The sequence below is a fragment of the Thermobia domestica genome, chromosome 11 (assembly GCF_964235325.1).
Source record: "Thermobia domestica chromosome 11, izTheDome1.hap1.1, whole genome shotgun sequence".
Lineage (NCBI taxonomy): Eukaryota > Metazoa > Arthropoda > Insecta > Zygentoma > Lepismatidae > Thermobia > Thermobia domestica.
The window spans coordinates 108,803,938-108,830,333 of NC_137464.1; the positions used below are offsets into that span (position 1 = coordinate 108,803,938).

At 34.2% G+C, this 26,396-nt stretch overlaps 1 protein-coding gene across 4 annotated transcripts in view; it reads left to right on the plus strand.

Moving 5' to 3' along the window:
- The first annotated feature begins 250 nt into the window (after positions 1–250).
- The window catches only part of LOC145663643 (uncharacterized), a 73,091-nt gene continuing 46,945 nt past the window's right edge, over positions 251–26,396 (plus strand). The window contains exon 1 of one of the 4 annotated variants that reach the window (XM_081729746.1): positions 251–365. Coding sequence is in view for 1 of the 4 variants with exons in the window: in XM_081729743.1 (XP_081585869.1) it covers positions 13,146–13,156 (11 nt within the window). In the remaining 3 variants the exon portion in view is untranslated. Of the gene's footprint in view, positions 366–13,059; positions 13,157–26,396 lie in introns of those variants that run through there. The other 3 variants (XM_081729745.1, XM_081729747.1, XM_081729743.1) reach the window with 3 other exon arrangements.

The following is a 26,396-nucleotide window of genomic DNA, read 5'->3' on the forward strand; positions in this document are numbered from 1 at the left end:
CGTGACCTTTGGGTTTTCTCGGGGTGCTCCCTTTTCCTCCCAATTTCTCATTCCACCAATTCTTCCATTATCATTCACTTGCTCTAATCATCATCTTCCTTAGCTTAAAGGGAGCATAATCGTTGAGCGTTAAGCTCTCATTTCATCTCGTTTCATTTTACTTTTCCGAGAGTTAACTTCCACGATGTTCCTACCGGACTCATTTTGCAATGTTGCGTCATCGGAACTGAATTTGACAAACCAACGACAAATGGTGTGTTCATGGCTCCTGGCTGTCTGGGTATCCCAGCTTGTTCGCTGGACGGATAGAAAGTGTGTGCCGTTAGACTCGTGACCTTAGTCTATTCCTGTATCGTGTTACTGAGGTGAGTTTCCCACCAGACGTCAAATTAGACATTTAATTTGCACTAACATAATATTAGTGGGGAATTATTTACAAAGCATACTTTATTTATCAAAAGTTCTGATTAAATAATTTCGATAAATATTTGGCCAATTAAAGCAATAATTTATTGGCATTATCTAGTTCGGTCATTTGTTCATATTTTGAACTACAATTTTGTTGAATTTCTTATCCATGATTACAATACTTCTATGAGTAAAATGTATGCTTTAACGTTAATTTATTTTTTGTCAATCTACCAAGTTTCAAGAAACTACGGTATATGTAGTGTATTATTTAGATGTTTTCAAATAAGATGAAAAATAACACATGCTTATCCAAAAACTTCGGTAAATAAAAATGAAAATGAAATGATAATTTTTATCATTTCATTTTTTCTTTGATCATGTTCTTTAGGCTAAAGGAGAAGGATCAATAATGAAAATGAATGATTGTGAAATTATTTTGTGTGTTCTCCCACCGGCAGTCGAACCCAGGACCACATGGACCAAAGATTCGCGCTAGCCACTAGAAGTAGTGAAAAGGACTGGTTCGGTAATTAAGAAAAACAGTCACTATCTTTCCGTAGAAAAAATATTCAAAATACACATATATTTTGAATATTAGTCTACTGTATATGGTGAATATTAATGTTTCAAAATGTAAAGCAACTACAATAGTTTATAATAGATCTGTTAAATTAAACAGCAACTTTCTCCAAATTCACTGAATTTACAAAACTTGGGGGCGTGAAGTGCTTTTTTTTTCGTTTTTTAATTCGTAATAAAGATTAAAAGAGTAACTTTTCAGGAATTTGGTCAAGTGGGAACTGTGCATGTTTATGTGTCATTTCACCCATTTAAAATACGATCAAATGGCATAAAAGATAATTTATCCAGTGTAAATTTGAGTTTTACATTCATTTTGAATTTTTAGAGTCGCGGTTGATAAAATCATTCAGTTTGTTTACAGAAGTGCTATCATGGATATGACGCGTTACAAAATCACACCTCGAACCATAACAAATATACATACATGCTTCTGATTCGCCGAAGCTAGATAATGTCAACGAATACTTGCCTGTAGTTGGTAAAATATTTCTCTACATTATTTCGTCGGAAGTTTTCTATAAATTACGTAAGATTTTCTAAACGGCTCTCCACTAATAGATGATATACACATTAAGTTTGAATTCCAAATAAAAACTAGACTTTTTCTTTGTAGTAACATACGTAAAGAAAATACTTACTAAATTTTCTATTTAATTGTCATGAAATTAATAAAAGAGTTTTTCAAATAGTTTTTACTGCAAAACTAATGTTACAATAAACGTTTATACTTGAGCAGTTAACCACTACACATTGTATGTTATGGTGGGTCAAGGAAAAAGCAATTCTTGAAGTTCGATATATTAATACTCCTTATAAATCTTTTCGTTCTTACTGCAGAAAAATTGCATTCAACTGATGTGGATTCATTATGAATAAAATGGAACTGAACTGAAATTAACAGTTCCACAATGTCGCCAATGACGCATCTATCTTAGATATTTGTATAGGTAACCATCAATAGTCGGAACTGATGCTCTTAAACAGGAATTTTTCTCCATGGCCGTAAATAATGTGGGCGCAAATGACGTTACACTCAATTTTATCTATTATATAAAAAAATTAAAGTGATTTAGTTTGTCATTGAATCAGGGAAAACGACTGAAGTAATTGAAATTATTTTTGTTTATAGTTATCAAATACCTCAAATTGAGATTTTATCATGTTATTTTGATTTAAATGCATATCCTAAGAGGGAGGTCGGGGGTTATAAATTATGCAAAAAATTTAGTATCTCAGGAGAATCCTTTAAGTTAGGAACATGAAATTCAACATATATCAATTTATAAACTTCTCATTAAAAACAAAGCACATGTATTCCAACGTTTTTGAAAATATTTGTTTTAAGGGGGAAGGGCATTTTATATCTATATTATCGTATATAAATGTATGTGCGTATGTTCCAGCATAACTCTGAAATGACTGGAGCAATTTCCCAAACTTGATGCACATATGACTTACAATCTGGAAACAAATACTGTGGCTATAAGACACCCCTAGAGGTGGAAAAAGGATGTCATGTAAAAGTACCCAAAAACGGCCGGTAATAATGTTGAATCCATATTTTGGGGGGTAATTAAGATCAATAGTGACATAGTTTATACGGTTTACCCAACATTGTTAGGGTCGTCAAGTCTAGGAGGCTTAGGTGGGCAGGTCATGTAGCTAGAATGGAAGAAAGTAGAAATGCTTTCAAAGCCTTGACTGGAAGACCCATAGGAAAACGACCATTAGGAAGACCTAGGCGCAGATGGGAGGATAATATTAAGATGGATCTCGCAGAGATAGGAATACAAAGTAAAAACTGGATGCAATTAGCTAAGGATAGAAGTCAGTGGAGAGCTATTGTGAACGCGGCACTGAACCTGCGGGTTCCATAGGCCATAGAGTTAGTTAGTTAGTTTTTAGTGACACTTCCGATGCCGTTCAAGTCCAAATTCATCCCCTATCGGCATGGAGGCGACGGGAAGGGATGAAATGACATATATAATAATTGAAAATGAGCAATATTTTAGTGTTCAATTCATATTTTGCGGGGTCGATGAGATAAATAGTATTACTCTCGATGCTGTTAAAGTCCAAATTAGTTCCCCGTTGACTTGAAGAGTGAGAAAGGGTCAGGTTTGGGGTGGAACAGGGTGAAATTAAGGATTTTTAACTTTATACTTTTATTTGAATTGTGTGTTTTTAGGGGAGAAAGGGTTCAAATACTTTCCCCAAACCTATTGTCCCCATGTGAAGAACAGGCATTTAAGCTAGTTTACCATAAAATGATCAAGAGAATTATTTCGATAAATAATATCATTATTTTATTTGTATATTGAAGTTTAGCCTTTCCAGCATCAAAGCTGTATAAGATGTAGACCTGCGGTTCAATGAGGGATCGAATTCAAACCAGCGCTCGGGGCCGCGGTGGCTCAGTGGTAGAGCGTTCACCTCTGGTGCTAGGGGTCTCGGGTTCAAACCCTGCTCCCGCCAAGTGAACTTTGTGGTGGACAAACACCGTGTGCGTGGGTTTTCTCGGGGTTCTCCCGTTTCCTCCCACTTTCTTCATTCCACCATTTCATTCATTACTCATTATCACCGTCTCCTTTAGCCTAACCGGCATAACCGTGGGACGTAAAACTCAAAATTTCATTTCATTTTTTTCAAACCAGCGCTCCATAATGCATTCAATTATCCACTACTGGAAATCAACTCCCAGCCCCCGAGCTCATGAATGATTCTAGTTTGATGAAGTAGTGCAAATTATAATGATTGAAATGCCAGAAAATGCTTTTAGCGTTATATATATATATATATATATATATATATATATATATATATATATATATATATATATATATATATATATATATATATATATATATATATATATATATATATATATATATATATATATATATATATATAGTGGCGGGTCCAGGATATGATCAAGGGAGGGGCTGAACCATAGTTTGCAGCTTTATCCAGTGTAAAGCAAAATTGAAGCCCATTTTATTCAGTGCATACCTGAGCCTCAAGGGGGTGTCATAGCCCCTATAGTTCTCCCTTGGGTCCGTCCTTATATATATAGTTATAAGTGTAACATATATCAGTAATATAGTGATATTTGGAGTGCATTTATAGAAATATGGTATTTGTGAATAATGACTGCATAAGGTATATTGTCATTCATTAAGCTCTAACAGAAATTCTGACATAATTGATAACTTTGATAAGCAAATGTAGTGCCTGTTTGTATTTCACAGCTTGTATTACGAGTGAATTATATATTTTTTTCTTTCGAAAATGCTAATTGCATTGTTTTAAATGACAACTCGTAAATACATATTTTCTGACTACATTTCCTTGTTTCAAATAACTATTTCTGGCTTCGTAGTTAGGAAACATATATATTTATGTGTATGTAGCCTACAGCCTGCCAAAACGGATTTGATGTCTGAAACTGGAAAAAAATGAAATGTATAAGCCGACTTAAACCGTCATTGGTATCTATTTACAACAGTATATCTAGAAAGAAGTAGCAGTACAATGTACACCACTTGAAGGTGTTTGGTTTATCAGTCTACACAATGTGAACATTGAAATTTGAACTTCTGCTTTTTCCCTCACCCTTTATTCCCCACTCAAAAAAATTTGGAAGATGAATAAATATTTAAGATATTTAAATCTTGAGGTCTGTCCAGTAGAAAGTTGTTTAGTTTCATTTTACCTTTGTATTTTACAGATAGATTAGTATTTTGCATCCTAGGCTTTATACTAACCCGCTAATCTGAACAGAACTGCGGGTAGCCTATCAAGCGAAGATGATATCCGCAACTACTGCCATAGGAACATATAAGAAACTGATTTTTGATTGTCCATATCTTGGGATCGACTGGGTGGACCACCTTCAGTCCTCGATTCAGAACTTCTCACCCTCTTGGCCAAAATTCCATCCTTGGCGAAAATTGATGATGATACACGAAACAGTTCTTGCGATTTTGTTTCTCCCCGACGCAAAACAGTAAATATTATAAAGGAGTCTTTGCTAAACCAAATTCGTAAAAAGAAAAAAAAATACCTTCCTGTTAGTTTCTTCTGTAGGCTATGTGATTACAGTAGAGACCTGCACGGACCGGACTCGGCACGGCCTGCGGGCCGACTCTGTTATTTCTTTGGGCCGGGCCGGGCTTGGGCGGGCCGACACTCTTCAGGTCGGGCCGGGCTGGAGCCGATTAATTGCAATTCTCTAATAATTATTGACTTTCGTTAAACGATAATTAGAATAAAGGCAAACGTTGAAGGAGTGTGTCCGTGAAAAATGTTACAAAATGAAACTTTTAAAATTTATCGGGCCTGGGCCGCGGCTGGATTGGGCTCGGGCCGAAAAATTCGGCCCGTGCAGGTCTCTAGATTACAGTGTGGCTTGTTATGATATATATATATATAACTGATTTTTTCCTTTGCCAGGAATCAAGTCATCGTAGTTGAGCTAAAACTGATACAAAATTTGTTTTATTTGATTTCTTTGATTCATTAACTGGAACTTGATCAACGTTCCCTTTCAGCATCGAGGCTATATGAGACGGATGCTACCATTTAAAGTACGATCCAAATAATTATTCAGGTATTTTGTATCCAAGGCAGGTGTCCTCATTGAGAATCAAGGTTGGAATTAGGCACACAGAAAACACGTCCGTTAGCCACAAAGGATCACATGGAAATTTTTGTATAATGTCAAAGCATAATTTCCAATCTAGGGAGCATAAAGAGGGAGCAGGGAGGGCGCAAGCTATTGACAGAAATAAACTCTGAACTTATAACAAAAGAAACACTGGCCAAAGCTTAAACACACTGTATTTAAAACTATAATGTGTTACAGTTTCGGATATCTAACATATAAGTCATCAGACACTATAGAACTTATGGACAAAGCATCACTTGTAAGGGAGGAAGGCGTAAAGCGTACAAGGTTTAGGAATCAGTGTGCTAGGTATCGGCGGCAATTCAAAACCTGCTATGTGCATTTTGCAGGAGAAGCGAAAAACAGTATCCTGGTTAGCTTTTTGGCTTTATAAAAGTGATGTTATAAGTAATATTTGATGCTGCACGTAACTTGATACCTTTTCAAGTAACTTGAGAAGGTACCAGTTACGTGCAGCATCAAATATTACTTATAACATCACTTTTATAAAGCCAAAAAGCTAACCAGGATACTGTTTTTCGCTTCTCCTGCAAAATGCACATAGCAGGTTTTGAATTGCCGCCGATTAGCAAGATCGAAATAGCGTCTTCGACTTCTATGGGAGGGCATGATGGCTCAGTGATGAAGCGCTTACCTCTGGTGAGTGATGTCCCTGGTTCGATCCCCGGCCAAGCAAGCTCGTGGTGGGCAACATCATGTCCGTGGGTTTTTTCGCGGTACTCCCGTTTCTTCCCACTTTCCCATTCTAACAATTCTACCATCATTATTCACTTGCCTTAATCATCGTCTCCCTTAGACTAAAGGATATAATCATGAGACGTTAAACTGAAATATTTACTTTTTTTTTTTTTTTACTTCTACGCAGGCCCGCAACCAGCCACAGAGGTTCGGGAGCATGGATATGTTAGGGGGGGTAGTCATTAAAAATTCTCTTACAAATGGCTAAATTGTGTGGTTTTTTTTGTATTAATAATAGCATTCTGGAGGTCTGGAGGGGCCACGAAAAGTTTAGGGGCCAGGCCCCCTAGCCCTCCTCTGGTTGCGAGCCTGCTTCTATGGACGTTGAGTCCGTTCTTAGAGTTGCCCACAAGACGAGATGAGCCAGAATTTTCGTGACGAGATACCAGACGAGACAGAGCTCTTTCTGAGTTAAGCATGACGTACTTTCGCCAGTGTTTCCGGCACTATTTGTCCCGATGGGATCCAAAGACAATGGCTATGTATTACAAGAATCTATAAATATCATAATAAAAGAGAGATTTTTTTTTTGTTTAAGTTTCCGAAAAGAAGGAACTTTTGAAGAACAAGTGGATCAAAATTAATATGTAAGAAAACGTATTTGTATGAAAATAAAGTGAAACACACCACACATTATACGTATGCTTTCTTTACCTAGCAGACGTATTGTTTGGAACCGAAAATTTGATTTTTGGGATCTTGCATTTATATTGACAGCGAAAGTGATGAAATATAGGAGTACTTGACTCGTCTATAGAAACAGATATAGTATTTTCCGAAATGAGACACCACCTTTTTGAGATAAGAAGCCTCATTGGTAATCCTGGTCCATTCTGCCAGTCTGATGGTCCTACTAAATCTCCTGATATCTACACGTTGCTAAAGCAGCCCAGTTCTTTTGCAAATAACTGTCCCTTCAAAAGTGATTTTTAAGCGAAGAAATCCTTAATAAAATTATTTTGCGAAAACTTCACAAAGTTGAAACTTCAAATTTGTAGGTCCATAACTAGAAATGCAAGACCTAAAAACGGCTTTTTTGAAGAAATAAAAAGAAGTGAAGAAATTAATATGGTAGATCTATAATATATCTATCAAAAAATACTATGTCCCCCAAGATCGTTTGTTGATTTGTCATACACAATGTTGCCAATGTGTGAATTTTAAGGGTGTGGTTCTTTAATTCAGCTCCTTGGAAGAAAATATAGTGCTGTAGGGAATAGCCTATATTGTGTGGATTGATTGTGTATGATTTTTTGTGTACCCGCCAACTGCATTGGATTCAAGCACCAGTTGTGGTTGCAACCAGTGGCGGATTTAGAAGGTAAAAACTGGGGAAGGGCAGCCAAAACCCAGATTATGATAAATATATCATGAGTTTACTAAAAACTTTAAACAACATAAAAATAAGTTTCAATTAATTTAGTCACTTAAAAACTGGGGGCCTAGGCCCTCCAGCTCCAGCATAGATCAGACATTATTTGCAACCCACGTTAAAAGTGTGTCCCATCCTTCATAATCTCGGTATTGAATATAAAGGACGCAAAACTCAAAAATTTCATTCAAACTTAAACTCAAGGATGTAATTTATTGAAGTATTAACAACTCGAGTTTCAGTTGTTTCTTTTAACCACAAACATATAAAAGGATACATATCGTAGTTTTAGCTGCAAGTGTTCTTGCCTTAGAAATAGCAGATGAATTCAATCCCCGGCTGAAGTACATGAAATTTAAAACTTAACCTGTGACTAAATGGTTAGTTGTTCTCGCCTTTGTAACGGAGCGGAGAATGAGATAATTCTTGTTGGAGCGTTTTCAAAAATTCCTTTCTAGGGGATGGGGGCAGTGTTCAGAAAGTGCCAATGAAAAGAGATACTGGAGTACAAATGAACAATGATATATATATATATATATATATGGGAGGGCCACTTTCAGTATATGATGGCTCAGTAGTAGAGCGAAAACCTCTGATGCACGAGGTCCCTGGTTGATCCCCGGCCAGGTAAGTTTATGGTGCACAACATCGTGTCCATGGATTTTCTTGGGTATTCCTGTTTTCTCTTACACTCTCATTCCACCAGTTTTTCCATCCATCTTACTTTAATCATCATCTCATTTAGCCTAAAGGGAATAATCGTGCGACATTAAATTGAAAAAAAAATAGATATACAGGTAAATTAATAATCTAGTATGATTTACAGATTTTAAGAGAGTCAATTTAGTTCTTCAAAGAAGATTTCTAAAGCTATTTCAGTTCTAAAAAGTAATATATTTTTCGGTCAGTAACTAAATCAATTTTCGAAAGCGACCTCAAAACTTAGGTGTAGCACAAACTGCAGTTATCCTGTTGACGTACTGAATACCATATCGTGGAAACAATTCAGGTCATTAGCGGTTTCCACCAGCTGCACCATTAGAAATCAAGTGTCTTTCAAACGGAAATGAAAGAAACCAAAATACTAAATTTGAGGTACCATTCCAACTATTCATTCAAACTAAAGTACTTGTAACTGATTATTTCCTTCGATAACATTCTTCTCAAATTTCTAGTTTGTATAGGCAAAACATGTGATGTTAAGTATGTGTGGAGAAAATATCGTTTGAAATCAACAACAGAGCACTCATGACTGAGTTATTTGCCCAGAGGTCTAAACTCGTTAATACATGCATTATTAAGGACGAAAGGACACAAGTGATGATCCCACACTTAATATTAAAGATTCTTTATTATTATTATTATTATTATTATTATTATTATTATTATTATTATTATTATTATTATTATTATTTGGTTGTTTCATTCGATTTTAGCATCTCTTTTCAGTATAGAGGCTATACGATTAGGATTAGCAATTAGATTCCTTAGCGAGCTCCTCCGTGGCTAAACGGTTAGCGTACGCGCCTTTGGCGTGGGAGACCCGGGTTCGATTCCCGGCGGGAGCTCATGTGGTTCGGATTCCACGTTAATCAGTAGGTCCACGTCTCATATAGCCTCGCTGCTGAACGGGACGTAAAACTCAAAATCAATCAATCAATAGATTCCTTAGCTTTCGGCACACATTGACATTTTGCGTAGTCAAGCATGAGGGATGACGTCCCTCAGCGATTACACTGCCCGGGGAATTATGAGGAAGAAAAGAATAAGGAACGAAGGAAGCGGACGGGGACCAATTTGTTAGTTATCATCACGATAATTGCCTGGTGTGAATAAAGAAAAGCGCACTCAGAATGGCTGGCCTTTAAAAGCTTTTTTACACTTTTTCGACCGAGTGTCCTCATCGGGAATCGAACCGATACCATTCGCTTCTAAGGCGAGAGGCTACACGGGAGCCACTAAAGGCTATAAGAGACGTAGACTTACTGCTTAAGGTAGAATCCGAACAATCGTAATGCTTTCAAATTTTTTAGTCTCTCCAGCAGTGTGACCAGCAAGTTGTTCTACGGGGAGCGAGAAATTTTAGATACTAAAAACAAACCAAAAGTTTTCTTTCAAAATATGAAAGTAATTTTATTAATAAATACACAAATACATGCATACATATTCTTCTTCTCATTATTATTATTATTATTATTATTATTATTATTATTATTATTATTATTATTATTATTATTATTATTATTATTATTATTATTATTATTATTATTATTATTATTTTCAATATTCTGCCTTGCTGAAACACGAGTCTTGACAACGTGTTAAATTACGATCATAGGTTATAGAAACTATAACAATAAGCTATTTATAAAGATATGTAAGTTGTAAATTGAAGTCTGTCTGTTTGAATTGGATTTTAGCAACCGTTCAGCACCGTGTCTATATAAGATATGCAGGCACAGATTAAGGTGGAATAACTACATGAGTTCCCACTGGAAATCGAACCGAGCTCCTCGCGCGGAAGGCGTGTACGCTAATCATATAGCTATTGAACTCCATTTATTTGACTTTGCATTTATATGAGCACAAATTGTATTCTATAGGAAACTCAAAGAGAGATATATCAAACTCACTGTCAGATCCTCCTTTCTGAGTTTAACATCCTACAAGGCTAAGGGAGATGGTGATGATGAGAAATATGATAATGATGGAGCGACGAAGTGGGAAGAAACGGAACAACACCGAGGAAACCTACGCACACGATATTTGTTTACCATGACCTACTTTGAGGGAGATGGGATTGAACCAAGGATTCCACGCCAGGACTGAACCTTTACCACTGAGCCACCGAAATCCCCTCAGACAATAGTATACTAGTACATTTGTGACGTCTTGCATCTAGTAGTCAAATAAAAGTGAAAAGTGGATGATTAAATCTGTTCATTTATTTATTTTAGTGTGTGAGTGATTTATGTTTTTAAAAATATTATTAGACTTGCTTTTCTTTCATATTTTACACAATATAAACATTCTTTATTTGCTCTAATTAGGAAATGAGTTTAAAAAACACACAAAATACAAACCCTATTTAGGGGCGACGTAAATTGTTTAAGGAGGCGGGCTCCCATTTGCCCTTAATGGTTACACTCCTGAGTCTATCCAACGCACGGTGGCTCAGTGGCAGAGCGTTCACCTTTGTGCATGGGGTCCCTGGTTCGATCTCAGCTCACGCCAAGTGAATTTTGTGGTGAACAAATACCGTGTGCGTGGGTTTCCTCGGGGTTCTCCCGTTTTCTCTCACTTTCTTCATTCTACCATTTCATTCATTTCTCATAATCACTGTCTCCTTTAGTCTAGCCGGCATAACCGTTGGACGTAAAACTCAAGGATTTCATTTAATTTCAAACCTGGGAGCCCGTACACCAAAGGCTCTCGCTAGCCACTAGACGAGCGGAGGGAGTTTATTATTATTATTATTATTATTATTATTATTATTATTATTATTATTATTATTATTATTATTATTATTATTATTATTATTATATTTTTAATACACTGTCTTGCTGAAACACGAGTCTCGACAGTATGTAAGGTTAGGATCATAGGTTATAGGAAATATAACAATAAAATATTTAGGTTATAAAGAAATACAAAATGTACATAGAAGTCTATTTGTTTAATTTGGAGTTTAGCATTCCGCTCAGCAACGAGGCTATTATAGACGTAGACCTCCAACTTAACGTGGGATAACTACATGAGTTCCCACTGTAAATCGAACCGGATTCTCAGCGTCGAAGCTATGTACGTTAACTATACAACTATTTAAGTCCATTTGTTTGACTTTGATCTTATATGAGCATAAATTGAATTTTAAAGAAAACTCAAAGAAAGATATAACAACAAACTCAGATTCTGTTTTTCCTTTTTAGTTTAACATGCTACAGTTATGCATCTGTGGAAGGAAACGGGGCAACCCACGCACACGATGTTTATTTATCACAAAGCCCACTTTGCAGAAAGTGGAATCGAACCAAGGATTCCATGCCAGGGATGAACATTCTACCACTGAGCCCTCACGGCCCTTTCAGACAATAGTATACTAATAAATTTGTAACTGTGTGTATCTTGTTAGACAAATAAAAGTGACAAAGTTGATGGTTAATTTCTGTTCTTTTCTTTATTTTAGCGCGTTGATGTGATTTTAAAAATATTATTAGACTTATTTTTCTTTCATACGTTACATATTTTAAACATTATTTTCTCTAAGTATTAAAGGAATTTAATAAACACATACAAGAGACGATAATCTTATTTAGGGGCTTAGTAAATCGTTTGGAGAGGGAGGCTTCCATTTGTCCTTAATGGTTACCAGTGGCGAATTTAGGATTTTGTTTCGGAGGTCAATGTATAAGACGTGAATAAGCACTCATATTTTTCTTTTGTGTACCGACAAATTTTAATGAAGTTGTGCATAAAACAAATTGATTTCGGGAAGGGGGGCTTGAGCCTGATAGCCACCCCTAAATACGCCACTGATTGTTACACTCCTGAGTCTCTCCCAAAGAGAATCAAAACTGGAATCCCATGCACCAAAGACTCACACTAGCCACTAGACCAGCGGGACCACTTATTATTATTATTATTATTATTATTATTATTATTATTATTATTATTATTATTATTATTATTATTATTATTATTATTATTATTATTATTATTATTATTATTTCCAAGCAGTAATTATGAAAAAGAACTTTTGGAAAATCCAGACCTGATCATATATTTGATGATAAAAGGAAAGAAGTGCCAGCATCACAAGGAGCTCGTTCGTAAAAGCACATTGTGAAACGTTTCATTGGTGTTTGTTTTTTGATTAAATATGAATAGACTTTCAGGAATCAAAATAAGAGTACAGATTTTTCAAATAAAAAATATGTATAACTGCTAACTCTAATTAACAAATATTACGCTCTATTATCAGCTAACAAGAAAATTCTCATGCGTTCAGTATATTATCTATAATATAATTCATAATGTTGTAGTACAGTATATTTCTAATGGTTGCTTTCATATATAAAACAAGAAATTTGTAAAACTAGTTTTGTTTCGATAGTCCTGGATGAATCTACCGATGTAAGTAACTTTCTTAGCTCATTTGTGTATACCGTTGCACAGGGTTCGATGGCACAACTGAGGAAAGGTCTATCGGTTTTGTTAACGTTTCTGAAAATCGTCAGCTGTAGCCCTTTATAATTTTGTCTGCCGGGTAGTTGATAGATACAACTGTGCTCAAATGTTAGTAGTACAAAGTTACGATGGTGCTGTGTGTGTGTGTATTTTTTTCTAATCATCTGAATGGACTTCAGGTAACTGTTAGCCATTCTGACCTGCTTCCCCTTTTGTCTATTGTTTCACTCACAAAAATAACCTTGTATTGTCTCAGACGACCTCTAACATCAAAGCATGAAAATTGTTCTTTTTGACGGGGGGTGCGGTGGCTCGGTGGTACAGTGTTCACCTCCGGTGCTTGGGATCCCTGGTTAGATCCCAGCTCGCGCCGTATGGACCTAGTGGTGGACAAACACCGTGCTCGTGGGTTTTCTCGGGGTTCTCCCGTTTCTTCCCACTTTCATTCCACGATTTCATTCATTCTCATCATCACCGTCTCCTTTGGCTTAACATGGGACGTAAAACTTAAAGATTTCATTTCATTTTTTGTTCTTCCTGACATTAAATGAATTAGTTCAAATGCATTGGACACTGAAATCACTGGGTGGTTGCCCAAAGTGTCTGCTATATTTTGGAACTATAATTTTGGTTTCATTAGTGATGTATCAGAATATCGCAAGGACCTTATTTCATTATTTGAAAAACTAGCATATTCAGGTGAAAAATGAGATTAATAAGCATTAATGTCTGTCCGTGGGATTTTAGTTTCATTAAAGACTTTGAATTCAATTTTATATTGAAGATATTTTCAAGCATTTTCCCTTTGATGTGTTTATGTTTTCCATCTTGCAAAAGAAATCCTATGACATTGGTTATTCTATTAGTAAAATAAAAAGAACTGAAAGTTGAACTTGAAGAAAAACATAAACAATTTTGAAGAATATTGGGAGAAGACAGTACAGGAAGCAAAATGCATGTCAATCAGAAAAATGAAATGAAATCTTTGAGTTTTACGTCCCACGGTTATGCCAAAGGAGACGGTGATGATGAGTAATGAATGAAATGGTGGAATGAAGAAAGTGGGAGGAAACGGGATAACCCCGAGAAAACCCATGCAAACGGTGTTTGTCCACCACAAAGTTCACTTGGCGGGGGCTGCGATCGAACCCACGACCCCAAACACCAGAGGTGAACGTTCTATCACTGAACCACCGCGGCCCCATATGTCAATCAGAAACAAAGAGGTTAAAATTATGTGGTGATATTGATATTAAGATGTCTCATAAGACGAGGACAGACTTAAAAGTTTAGAACTAATCTTTATTGAAAGAGATCTACCTTCGGAGCTACGAAAAGACCCAAACTTCTATGATCAGCCATTAATGATTTTGACAAGAAAGGCAGCAGGATTGAGGCTCACTTCAAGTACTTCTAGTTTCAGACAACTTTTTCAAACGTATTGTTATTATTATCTTAATAGTAGCAGTAGTTATAATAATACTGTACTAGTAGTAGAGTAATATTGGGAGTAGTATAACAGCAGGAATTAGTGTCTTAGTTATTGTTTGTAGCAGTGGCTTTAATTCAAATGTTAAATGTTATCAGAGTTTACAGAGAACAAACAAGTTTCATTGGATTGCCTACCAAAGTAAAATTTCACCGCACGCTACTGAGCAGTGTAACAGCAATAATAATATGTAATTAATAAGATACTAGGCAAAACCGTTCCATTATAAATTAATTCATGTAGAAAATTGGTTTCCTTTCTTTTTAACTCGGAAATAATTTTCTTTCCTTTATAATATGGTATTCTGTCACTGACATTAAATATTCTTGAATATACTCTACTGTTAGGAATTGTTTCAGAAGCTCTATGTGCAAATTTAGTGCTGCAGTTCCAGTGATCTGATACTAGAATTTTTGATAAGTATATGTTTGACCGTTTTCAGAAATATAGGATATACCCATTGCATATACACTTGTTCTTTCGTAAATTTGAGGCGAGTATATGCTGAACTATAAAAAATTTTAAGTTGGTATATATGTTGTATACAACCGTATATGCCCAATTACATACCTTTGTATTTCCTTTCCTTTTCTCGTTATTTTTGTTTAATTTCTATTCTCTTTCTTTCGTTTCATCTTTCTTGTTTTATTTTCTCTTATTTACTTTCTGTTATTTTCTTTCTTCTCTCCTTCGCTTTACTTTCTTTCCTCTACTTTCCTTTCGCTTTCGTCTTTTACTTTGATGAAAGTTAATACAGTAGTACAGCAGCCTTTTCAGTTACTACAAGTAACAACATTTAATTTGGTTAACGCAATATATATAGTCTATATTGAACGTTAAGAAGGTTTTTTAAATTACTGTTACAGGAACACAATGATCCGTCCTTTTAAACCGTAGTGTATTTAGCCTAAAACACTCACTGGAAAATGAAATAAAATTTCTAGTTTTATATTCCAAATATGAAATGAAATGAAATATTTGAGTTTTACGTCCCACGGTTAAGATGGTTAGGCTAAAGGAGACGGTGATGATGAGTAATGAAGGAATGGTGGAATGAAGAAAGTGGGAGGAAACGGGAGAACCCCGAGAAAACCCACGCACACGGTGTTTGTCCACCACAAAGTTCACTTGGCGGGGGCTGGGATCGAACCCGGGACCCCAAGCCCCAGAGGTGAACGCTCTACCACTGAGCCACCGCGGTCCCTATATTCCAAATATATCCTTAGGCTAAAGAAGATGGATAGGGAATGAAAATGGATGATTATCAAAGAGTTAATGGAATAAGAATGTGAGAAGAAATGGTAGAACTCGTACAGAAGTCAGTTACGATGTTTTCAAGCACGAACTCACATGGTCGGGATCGAATGAGGGACCCCTCACATCAGAGGCTTGAAGCTATACCATGCTATACCATTGAGCTACCCTTCTGAGCCTAAGTGCTAAACCCACTATCACTCTCTATCAAAAATAAAATTTATTTTTAACATTTATTTTAAATGTAACATTGATAACATATCTAAACAGTTAGGCTCAGTTCCCAAAGAAGAAATTATTTACTCACTCGTAGTATTCTCGTTCTAATGCAGAATTTCAACTAAACTCTGTGAAAATAGGTATCTGACGTGTGGGGAAAAGGCGACCGGAGCTGAACTCAATAAATGGTATAATAGTATAAGTGGTCCATTCAAGTCAATCCGGGACTTTTTGTAAAGGAAATAGAACCCTATACAATTTTATTTTTCCGCATTACCCCTCTGCTACGATTATAATTTATCCCAGTTTTTAATAGGGCAGACTACAAAAATTATACAAAAACTAACCATTTTTCTTTTGCCCGTTTTCCGTAAGTCAAAAGAGAAAATAAAATGTAACTTACCAGAATAATAGGTAATGTTATTCCAAACCCGAAAATACGAATCGGAACAATTTTTCAATGTTGCCATTCATAGAAATTACAGTGAGGCCAGAATATGAATTACCCAAAAATCTAGGTTAAGGCAGCGACTAGAAAAATGAACTCAACGGTAACTGATGACTTATCATGTTGTCTTGGCTCTTTGTTAATTACTTTTTAAATAATGTTTGTATTTATTTTGTAATAAACAGAAAGTTATTAAAATCACACTTTCTGTTTATTACACAATAAATACTAATGATACCACCACTAGAATTTTGATTTGCTTTCTTATTGCTACAAATCTCGACAAGTTCTACTTTTCAACAAAATTAACAGTTGTTCGTAGGTAATGAATAAATCTTGAAAGATAATCTCATTGATGAGAGGGTTTACCGCGTTGTCCAATTTACAAATTAATCTTCTTTAATAATAATAAAATAATGTGTGTGTCTGTGTGGGTCTAGCATCAGTTTTTCACGTAGAATGGAGTCACCTAGAACACTGGTGTCATAAGCTTCTTAATATTGCGAGGAGAGGATATGCTACATTTCACTCGCATAAGTTATTTTTTAACTGCACACTATGATTTTTTATAGAAGAAATTTAAAGATATATCGCAACTCATGTAGTACAAAAAAAATCATACCGAAAATACGAATCGGAACAATTTTCAATGTTGCCATCCATAGAAATTACAGTGAGGCCAGAACACAGTACCCAGTAGTACACAGGGGTGACCTGTAGGTTGAAAGGTATACCCCCTTCACCCCAAATACGAAAGAGACGTTCAAAATATTGGATTGTTCTGAAATGTTCTGAAAAGATATGATTCTCCGTCCGAAATAAAATCTTAAATTTGCTCCTGCAAGTACGTACTGTCTTCAAGGCCTACTACAATAATTCTACAAATTTGACTTTTACTGAAGGAAAGCGAAAAAAACTTGTTATTCATTTCAAAGTACTATACATTATGGACCATTAACTTACCGAAAGACCAAACGGAAGTCATCTAAGCTATCAACCTCATTTTCCAGTGGCCAATGCCAAAATATGTTCTTCTGTCATTCTTTGAAGCGAGAATTGCAGTAACTTTTTTGTTGTTGTTTATTTGCGAATTCAAGATTAAACTAAATTTGTGCATGCATATATATATTTTCAATATTTTGAACTACTACAACTTACAACAATCAACATTGCGGTCCATAATCAGGTATTACAAAGCATTAAATTAACGTAACAAGAATCTAATGAATGAGCTGGTATATCAGAATATAGATTCGTACACACATCAACTTTTATGATGAAATTCTGACAGATCTGTTTCAAGTTTTGTTACTCAAACCACATTTAATATCATAAAAGCAATTCAAAGTTCATATGAGACGTCTAGGATTGCCAATCCTGGGAAATGAAGTTGCCGGCTCACCTCACAAATTACCTGTGAGATACACCCATCTTAATCAAATTATCAGCAATAACTCTGGCCGTACCAGTAAAATATCGACCTTACACATGACACAGAAAGTTATTGGAAGTGACATGTGCCCCCGTTCCACTCCCGTAATGGCGCCTGTGCCTAGAGCCATAAAAGTTTGTAAAATGGACAAGTCTTCACCAGATCTAATTGCGAAAGAAGCCGTTTTTCGATTTTCGGCTCAGGGAAGGGGGATCAAAATGCATATAAGTTTCGGGAAAATTTAGTAAGTTGAAATACTTTCTATTGAATGAATTACTGGGTAAAGAGATCGTTTTTACATTTAAGTTTATTCGTTTCAATGAATGTAAACTACTGCTTTTTGCGTTTTTCGTTATATATTGTGACAAAATTAATTTTGTAGGTAAATTTAAATTGACTAACATGGAACATATTATTCACCTTTGGACAATTAGTGGTAGCAAGTTCAAATCCCACTCCGAATATGTGGGTTCATCACTCCTGATCTCGTGGTTCGGACTCTATGTTAAACTGTACGTTCGTCCCTTATCTTTGAGCTCATTTAGAACTAATCAAAAGTGAAGAGCTAATAGCAATGACATTGACAGCCCTCCACCAAACTCTGATCTTGATATAAATGAAAATTCACCTCGGGATGCTTATCACGATAAACCGATATTTCGACGGCTTAGTGTCATAGGAACGTATCTACAAAAAGTTAGTTTTTCAGAATCGCGAAAAGATATTTTTTTATTTGATTTTAGTTTTTAATAATCCAAAATGCTTTTTATTTGATCAACCATTTTTTTACAAGGAAGTTTGACTTATAATCATTTTACAGAAAGAAACATTCGACCTCTGATAATGTCAGAAATGTCGTATTTCAAAAAAACAATTTTTGTAGATACGTTCCTTTGATACTAAGCTGTAGATTTGAATATAGTGTTTCTAACACTGAACCTATTGTACGCTCTCATGATACAAGTAAAAATAATAATTCAAAAAGTGATAGTGGTCTATCTTCTCGCGGGTAGAGAAAGAAAACAGGAAGGAAAACATAAGACGCGACCACAAACGAGCGTGCAGAAAATTAAAAAAAAAAAAAAAAATGAAAAGAATGTGAAAAAATACAAAGGAAAATATAGCACTTGGAAACTGAAATATTTTAAACAGCTGGAAAGGCAACAACAAATTAAAACCATCTCCTAAAACAAACGTTGAAAATAACAATAAAAAAATCTAAGTTTGACTACAAAAATGAAAAGAGATTAGAATTCGATGTTTTCTTTTTTTTTCTTTCACAAATGAAACCAACGTCGAAGCAGGAAGGAAGAATAAAAAAGAAAGTAAACCGTTTTTGAGAGTTTTTGCACTAGAACGTATGAAAAAATTATATATTTGAAATGTAGATGAGTGCAATTATTAACTATAAAGTTTGTAGAATTTCAAATAGAACACAAAGACACTTACCAAATTTAGAGGAGATTAAAACGAAGACAGAAGTATTTCTAAATTATCATTTCCATAGTAGACAGTCCTCTCAGATAAAGGACACAGTAACAAGAGTGGTAGAACAGTAACGAGACTTGTTTCACTTCAAATTTATGAGGAAGAACAAAGACCCCAGAAATGGAAGATGAATTGTAGGACGAGGGACAAGATATTAAACAAGTGCTGTCTGATTCTATCAGTTTTCATCATGGAAGGAAATTCTTCAAAGGCTTAAGTTGTGAAAGATTTCACAACATGGTATAATTTCAAAAAACAGTTATTTTACGTCAGAATTTCATTTCACTATGAATTTGAAAAAGTTATGTTCAGGTAAAGGAAGGAAGGAACAGAAAGAAAATATTTAAAAGAAAAGTATATTGCTTATTGTCGATAATATTACCATTAATTTGGTGTTCACTGTATCAGTTCTTTTGAATATATAATTATTATGCGTATTTTCATTTCACTCGGTATTGTTATACTACTACTACTAATAATAATAATATAATATAATAAAATAATGTGTCCACATCTGAGCATTCTGTCACAAGGTAAGTTTCAGTCCACTTGCCCTAGTACAATTAGGTGGGGCTACTAACCATTAGATCAGAGGTATGGTCGGTAGTTCTTTTTCTCTTTGGTTCGAACAGGGAAACTGGAAATTAAGAGCTGGAGTAGAGGAATAGGTTGAAAATTAGGATTAAAATCACCACGTATAAAAGAACCTGTAAAATGACTTTATTGCACAAGAAGTCGCTTAAATACGTCAATTAATATTCCTCCGAAATACAACGCTTTCATATAGTATCTAGGAGTCAGAATCTTCACAGAGAGAAAATAAAATAGATAAACAAATAAAAAAAAGTACAAAGAACAAAATAATAATTACTGTATTTCACTTTTATTGAGAGAGTTTTGTTATTTGATTGATATTTTACTAAATATATTCTTTTGACTTGTAAATTGTTTTCCTCTTCTTTTGTATTAAATGATCCCAATTATTTTCTTATCAATGTATTATCATCATTATTGTTAATCAGAAGCATATTGTCTAATCAAATACAGTGAAACGTCTCCTAACGGACACCTCTCAATAACGGCCACTTTTCAATTCCCCGACAGAATATAATTCGGTATAATGGTAAAGTTACTTCTGAATAGCGAACATTCTCAATAACGGAAGCGGACACTGAAAACTATTCCCAAGCGCCTATATAGAACTTCCAAACAACGGTGAGCCAAGAATGAAACTCTCCTATTTTCTGGAATTTCAAACAATTATAGGCAGGATTTCTAACATTATCGCTCATTGTTGACTAAGGTATTGTATTTCTTTTGTATTCCGTTTATTCTTTTTTTTAAGTGCAAATTCCGTCTTGTTTAGTAGCAATTTTCAGCATAGTTTGAACAATGGAATGACGTCTCGTGCATTTTATCTTAGTCTGGCTACAAGTGATCCATTTACAAGACGCAGGCATCGAGAACAGTACAATATAAATGAAGGACCTGTACTGAAATTTCCTTTTACTGTACTTAGAAAACTGCATTAGTGTACATTACGTAGGAAAATAAACAGCAAGGTAATGTTGCCTAAATTTGTGTGTACATTGCAGTAAGTTTTCTTGTGTTGCAACCTAAGCTTTTTCCGAATAGCGGACACTTGCGAATAACAGACAGATTTACTTTCCCCGTTACTGTCCGCTATATATAAGTTTCACTATATTTGGATTTTGTATTGTATCTCAAATTCACGGATGCATTAATTTGGGAAGAAAGTATAAAATGTTCAAGTTTTAATTGGCCTGTATATAGTGTATCACTCATTCTTTCCTATCTTTACTTGTACTTTTCTCTTGTAATCTCTGATACACTTTTTTATATGGTCGCCATCAAGGCAACTCTTACCATAGACCTAATATTTATCCAAATGCTTTTTATTTAATTATTATAATTAACACAAAATTTACAAGGTGGGGTAAAGGACTAATACATATGCTGCAACAATATTTAATTTCCCTGTAACTTTTTACCAATTGCGCGTAAATCAAAAGTAACGTCACCATTGTTCTTCTGATTAAATTTGCGCCTTAAATCATGTATCACATGACCCTATTCCTATTTTAAAAACTTAACCTTAATTCAAAATGGCGGATTTCAAGATGGCCGCCGTCAGATATGCCCTTACTATATGACTTCCCCCTAGTCCTAATATGTACCCATATATTTGTTATTCACCTTTTGTCGTTACAAGAGGTCTTACAGAGCTTTTACCTCCAACTGTATGAAGACTATTCTGTACTTCCATGTGATGTTCAGATAGCTGTATCTCCTAAACCCTTGGAGCTTTGCACCTACAACTTCACTGAAATACTGACCACATTTAGTACTACTTTCTCATATGTGTCTCAGTCAGCAACTCGATTCACCCAAACGTAAGGTTTACTTGTGAGCCACCGCCCCCCCCCCCTTGTTATCACATGTCTCATCACTTGTGAAAATGTCGCATCTCAAGAAACGTTTCATATGAATTTATCAAAACACAAAAAATGTTAGTATATTAGTATTGTTAAGGCTAACTTAATCCTTGATTTCCTCGTCCTCACAGAAGTATTTATAATATTTAAAGTTAGTTACAATTTTTAAATAGTAGTTTATGATTGTAAATTGCAGTAAATATGGCTGAGTTTTATCCTCTCTATATTCGTTTGTTATCTTCTCAATGTTTAATAGAAGTGTTTTCATTGAATTCCTGACTTTCAAATGCTGTACGTATTTTCTTAATTTTGCTTAGTTTTTCTAAATACACTGTTGGAAACGTATTTAAGAAAATCCCATACACACTGTTAGTTTCGAACGAAATTTCTACAACAAAGTGTGTTCTTTAAGAGGGCATTCTGATTCTAGTTTAAATGTCTCAGCACATTGTCTATCGTGAAAGATAGGTTGATAATACTGTATGTGGAGGGATGCGACTAGTAGCTTGGAGATCGTAGGAAAACACAAATAAAATTGTGTGAAACCGTTGTGTATAAATCTGTAACTACAATACGAGGACGACGCCAGCGAATGCCTAGTGCAATTAAGTGATTTCGACCGTGGCCCTATAAAGAAATTGAGAGGGTCGCGGTGGTCGTTCCTCAGAATATACCCGGGTTCGACCCCTGGTAGGAACACTCGATCGAAAAAGTGGAAAAAAATTTTTAGACCAGCTATCCTGAATGAGGTTTTCCTCCTTCAGATCAGGAAAATGCCGGAATGGTACCTAAGATAAAAGTTCCAGGTTGCTTCCTTCTTTACCCAATCCTTTCTTTCTACCCAATTCTCGTTAAAGGACGTCATTACTCATAAGCAACGGGCTAAATGGCCATAGATGACGAAAGCCCAGAAATCTAATTCCTAATCTTCCTTACTAACTCATTGTTCGATAGTTTCATGAGAACGAGTTTTTTTTTTCTTTTAAACATACCAAATAGTTAAGAGTCTTAAACTCTATTTTGTATTTATCCAGGAAACACATTTATTTCTTAAAAGCCCACTTCATCACTAACTTATCTAGTGAATCAGATCTAAAAATAAAATTATATTTATGCACTACCAATCAGAAATTAGAATACAGTAATTGGAGAAAAATACACTTTAAAGCATCTAATTTCTTAATTTTACTAAAAACAGTGGTAATTTTTATGATCAGTTATCAGAAAAAAAAAAAAAAAACAGATCTAAGTATTCCATGTGTAATAGCCTGTTTTGTTACAGAAGCTTTCTCCCTGAGATGCTGCCTTCCATGTGATATGCTATTCTTTTCTGTTAATGTCATTTAAAGTTTATATATCTATTTCATATGGTATATTTATTTCCGTTCAATTGTGTTATTCTACAGATGGTTCTAATATTTTATTGCTTTGAATAAACTTTTTTATATTTTTGTTGTCATATTTGTGCATTTGTCAAGATGTGCATTGCATTTTAAATATATTTTTGAACTAACTAGAATGGTGGATCTTATGGAATTCTAACTACTTACATTACGAAATTTTCATTACTCTGTAAATTTTTAACTATGGTTTTTAGTTTTAGAAAAGACACAGTAACTAACTAACTAACCAACTCTATAGCCTATGGAACCGGGAGCTTCAATGCCGCGTTTACGAAAGCTCTCCATTTACTTGTATCCTTAGCCAACTGGACCCAATTTCTACTTTGTATTCCTATTTCTGCAAGATCCATCTTAATATTGTCCTCCCATCTGCGCCTAGGTCTTCCTAATGGTCGTTTTTCGAATTTAAACTTTGAAAGCATTCCTACTTTCTTCCATTCTGGCTACATGGCTTGCCCACCTCAGCCTCTTAGATTTGATGACCCTATCAATATTTGGTAAACGGTGTAAATTATGTAGTTCCTTGTTATGAAGTTTTCACCATTTCCCATTCCCGTTCCTCTTGGATCTGAATATTCGTCTCAGGATCTTGTTCTCAAATACTTTCAGTTTACGTTCCTACAGGGTAATCGATCATGTTTCACAACCATACAGAACAACAGGCATGATTATCGTTTTATACATGTGTACAGATACAGGAACATTGGCAAAAATCGAATGAATATAACCAAATGTTGCAAGATATTAAAGTAGAATGTTCGTTACTCTTAGGAGTATGTGTATCATTGCTAGGAGTGTTTGTATCACTGTTAGAAAAAGATACGATCTGACATTAAAAGAGTTTATTTTTTATACATACAGTACAAAAAATGTTGCTATACTCAATATGTTCCAGCAGATCTACATTATTGGCAACGGAAGACATATTTTTAGTGCCAGAAAAGTTCGTTTTTCTTGATTTTCTCGGAAACTGCGCATTAAAATTTACCTTTATGCATGTCATTTTGTTAAGCTCAATGTGATCTATCAATTGTTGTATGTATCACCTTTGAATACCATTTTAGTTAAATAAAAAATGAAGTTTGAACATTAATCATACTTTTGGGCTATACCTCATTAACCATATTACATACTGTCGTCTTGTTAGTGTCTTAATGAATATAGCTTCATGAGGGTATACTTTAGTATAAGTCTCACCCTTATAGGTGGTGTGTTTTTTGTTCAGCATCAATTTTTTAGGTTTACACAATAATTTATTTTCCTCAATTTTCTTAAAAACTACGCATGAGGTTTTACACTGACGCATATCATTTTCTTCTACACAGTAAGATCTATCGATTGGTATATGCCTGATGTTTGGACATTTTTTCTTTCAATTAAACTAATAATATTGTAAACATTTTTAAATTATGATAGACACTTATCTGTGAAAATATGATGTCATCAATTTTATTTGAACATAACTTAAAATGATCCGAACACCATGATAATAAAATTCATTAAAAAAATAAGAACTTGATACTTTTACAATGGGTTAATTTACAATCAGATGCAAGATCATATTATAATTATTTGTTGCTTTTTTTCATCATTTACTTTAAATTCAAGCAATTTTGCAAGTGTTTCAAACTGCTTAATCAATACTTGGAATTCCGTTATAACATTAAAAATAAAACTTTGAAGTACACTTAATAAAGAAAATCTGATTACTGAGTAAAATATAAATATTTAACATTTCTTTTCTTTAGTTAGAAACAGATAATGTCGTTTTGTGAAGCTACCATCATCACATATTAATACAGCATGTGATCTAAACAAAGAAATCACGTTTTGGCATGGAAAACAGATATTTTACCAGAATTGAGTTAAAATCATATTGCACAAGATAAATAAAAGTTGTTAGCTCTTTCGCTAAAATCTTCAACAGAAATGGGGATGAGGGAGAAGTAGGAAGAAAAAAAAACACTGTAATTACTGTAATACCTGTATACAGTAATTACAAGACCTGTAATACTGTAATTACTGTAATTACAAGACTTCTCAATTACTACTACTTTCTTTAAATTTATTTATTTCAAATTCTTTCCCTTTGTGGGCCTAATGAAATATTTAGGGAAAGATCTTATAGTTGACCTCTGTGCTGTGTGATAATACTCTTGCTATTTCCTGGTAAGTAATATTTGATACAGTAGTTGAACTGTTTTAAAATTAACAGGACTATAGATAATAATAATAATAATAATAATAATAATAATAATAATAATAATAATAATAATAATAATAATAATAATAATAATAATAATAATTATTATTATTATTATTATTATTATTATTATTATTATTATTATTATTATAATTATTATAATTATTATAAAATTATATATTACTTCATTAACGTTGGTGTATCTGTGTGCCATAAACTTGCCTTATCAATTACAGAACTGTCTTCTTATTCAAATGTATGTAATGTATTCAAATGTATGACAATACTGTAAATACTTTGAAAATATTAAGTGAAATGAATTATAAGTCTTAATACTTCTTGAAGATGGTTTCTAGACAATAAAAAAAGAAAAATATATATGTCATGCATTCTTACATAAAATAAAGAAGTAATTAATATACATTATAATTGAAGAGCAAAAATAAATTAAATATTACAAGATAATCCTGTTCTTCAATAATTGAGGAATTAATTAATTGAGGACTTGAACTTTAATTTGAAAAAAACTAACAATTTTTTGAGACCCACATTGAAGAAAGCGAGTATAGACGAAAATATTAGGTATAAACTATTAAAAGTTAGAAATGAATTTGCATTAAAAAGTCAAGAAATTGTGCTTTCTCCTCCTTTCTAATGCGCTTAGGCAGACTGGGTGATTTAAGTGTTAATAGATAATCAACTTGACACAAAAGCTTTTAGAAGTGTAAGCAAAATGTACAAAATCTCTTTTAACCTTCGTTAGACAGCGAAAAAATATTTTCTAGGTTTAGTAAGAAATTCTTTTTATCAAATTGTTCAAAAAATCAGAAATGCATTTATTTCCTATTCAGTTATTTAACTAGTGACTCTTAAGAATTCTACAAGTAACTAGAATCAAGGGTGGCTCTGTAATCTAGTTACAAAATCACGTGACTTCACAATTCATACGAAAAAAAATAATTAAGGACATTTATTCCTGTATTGCAATTAGGAATGACCGAACAAAAAATTAGTTATTTTAATATGG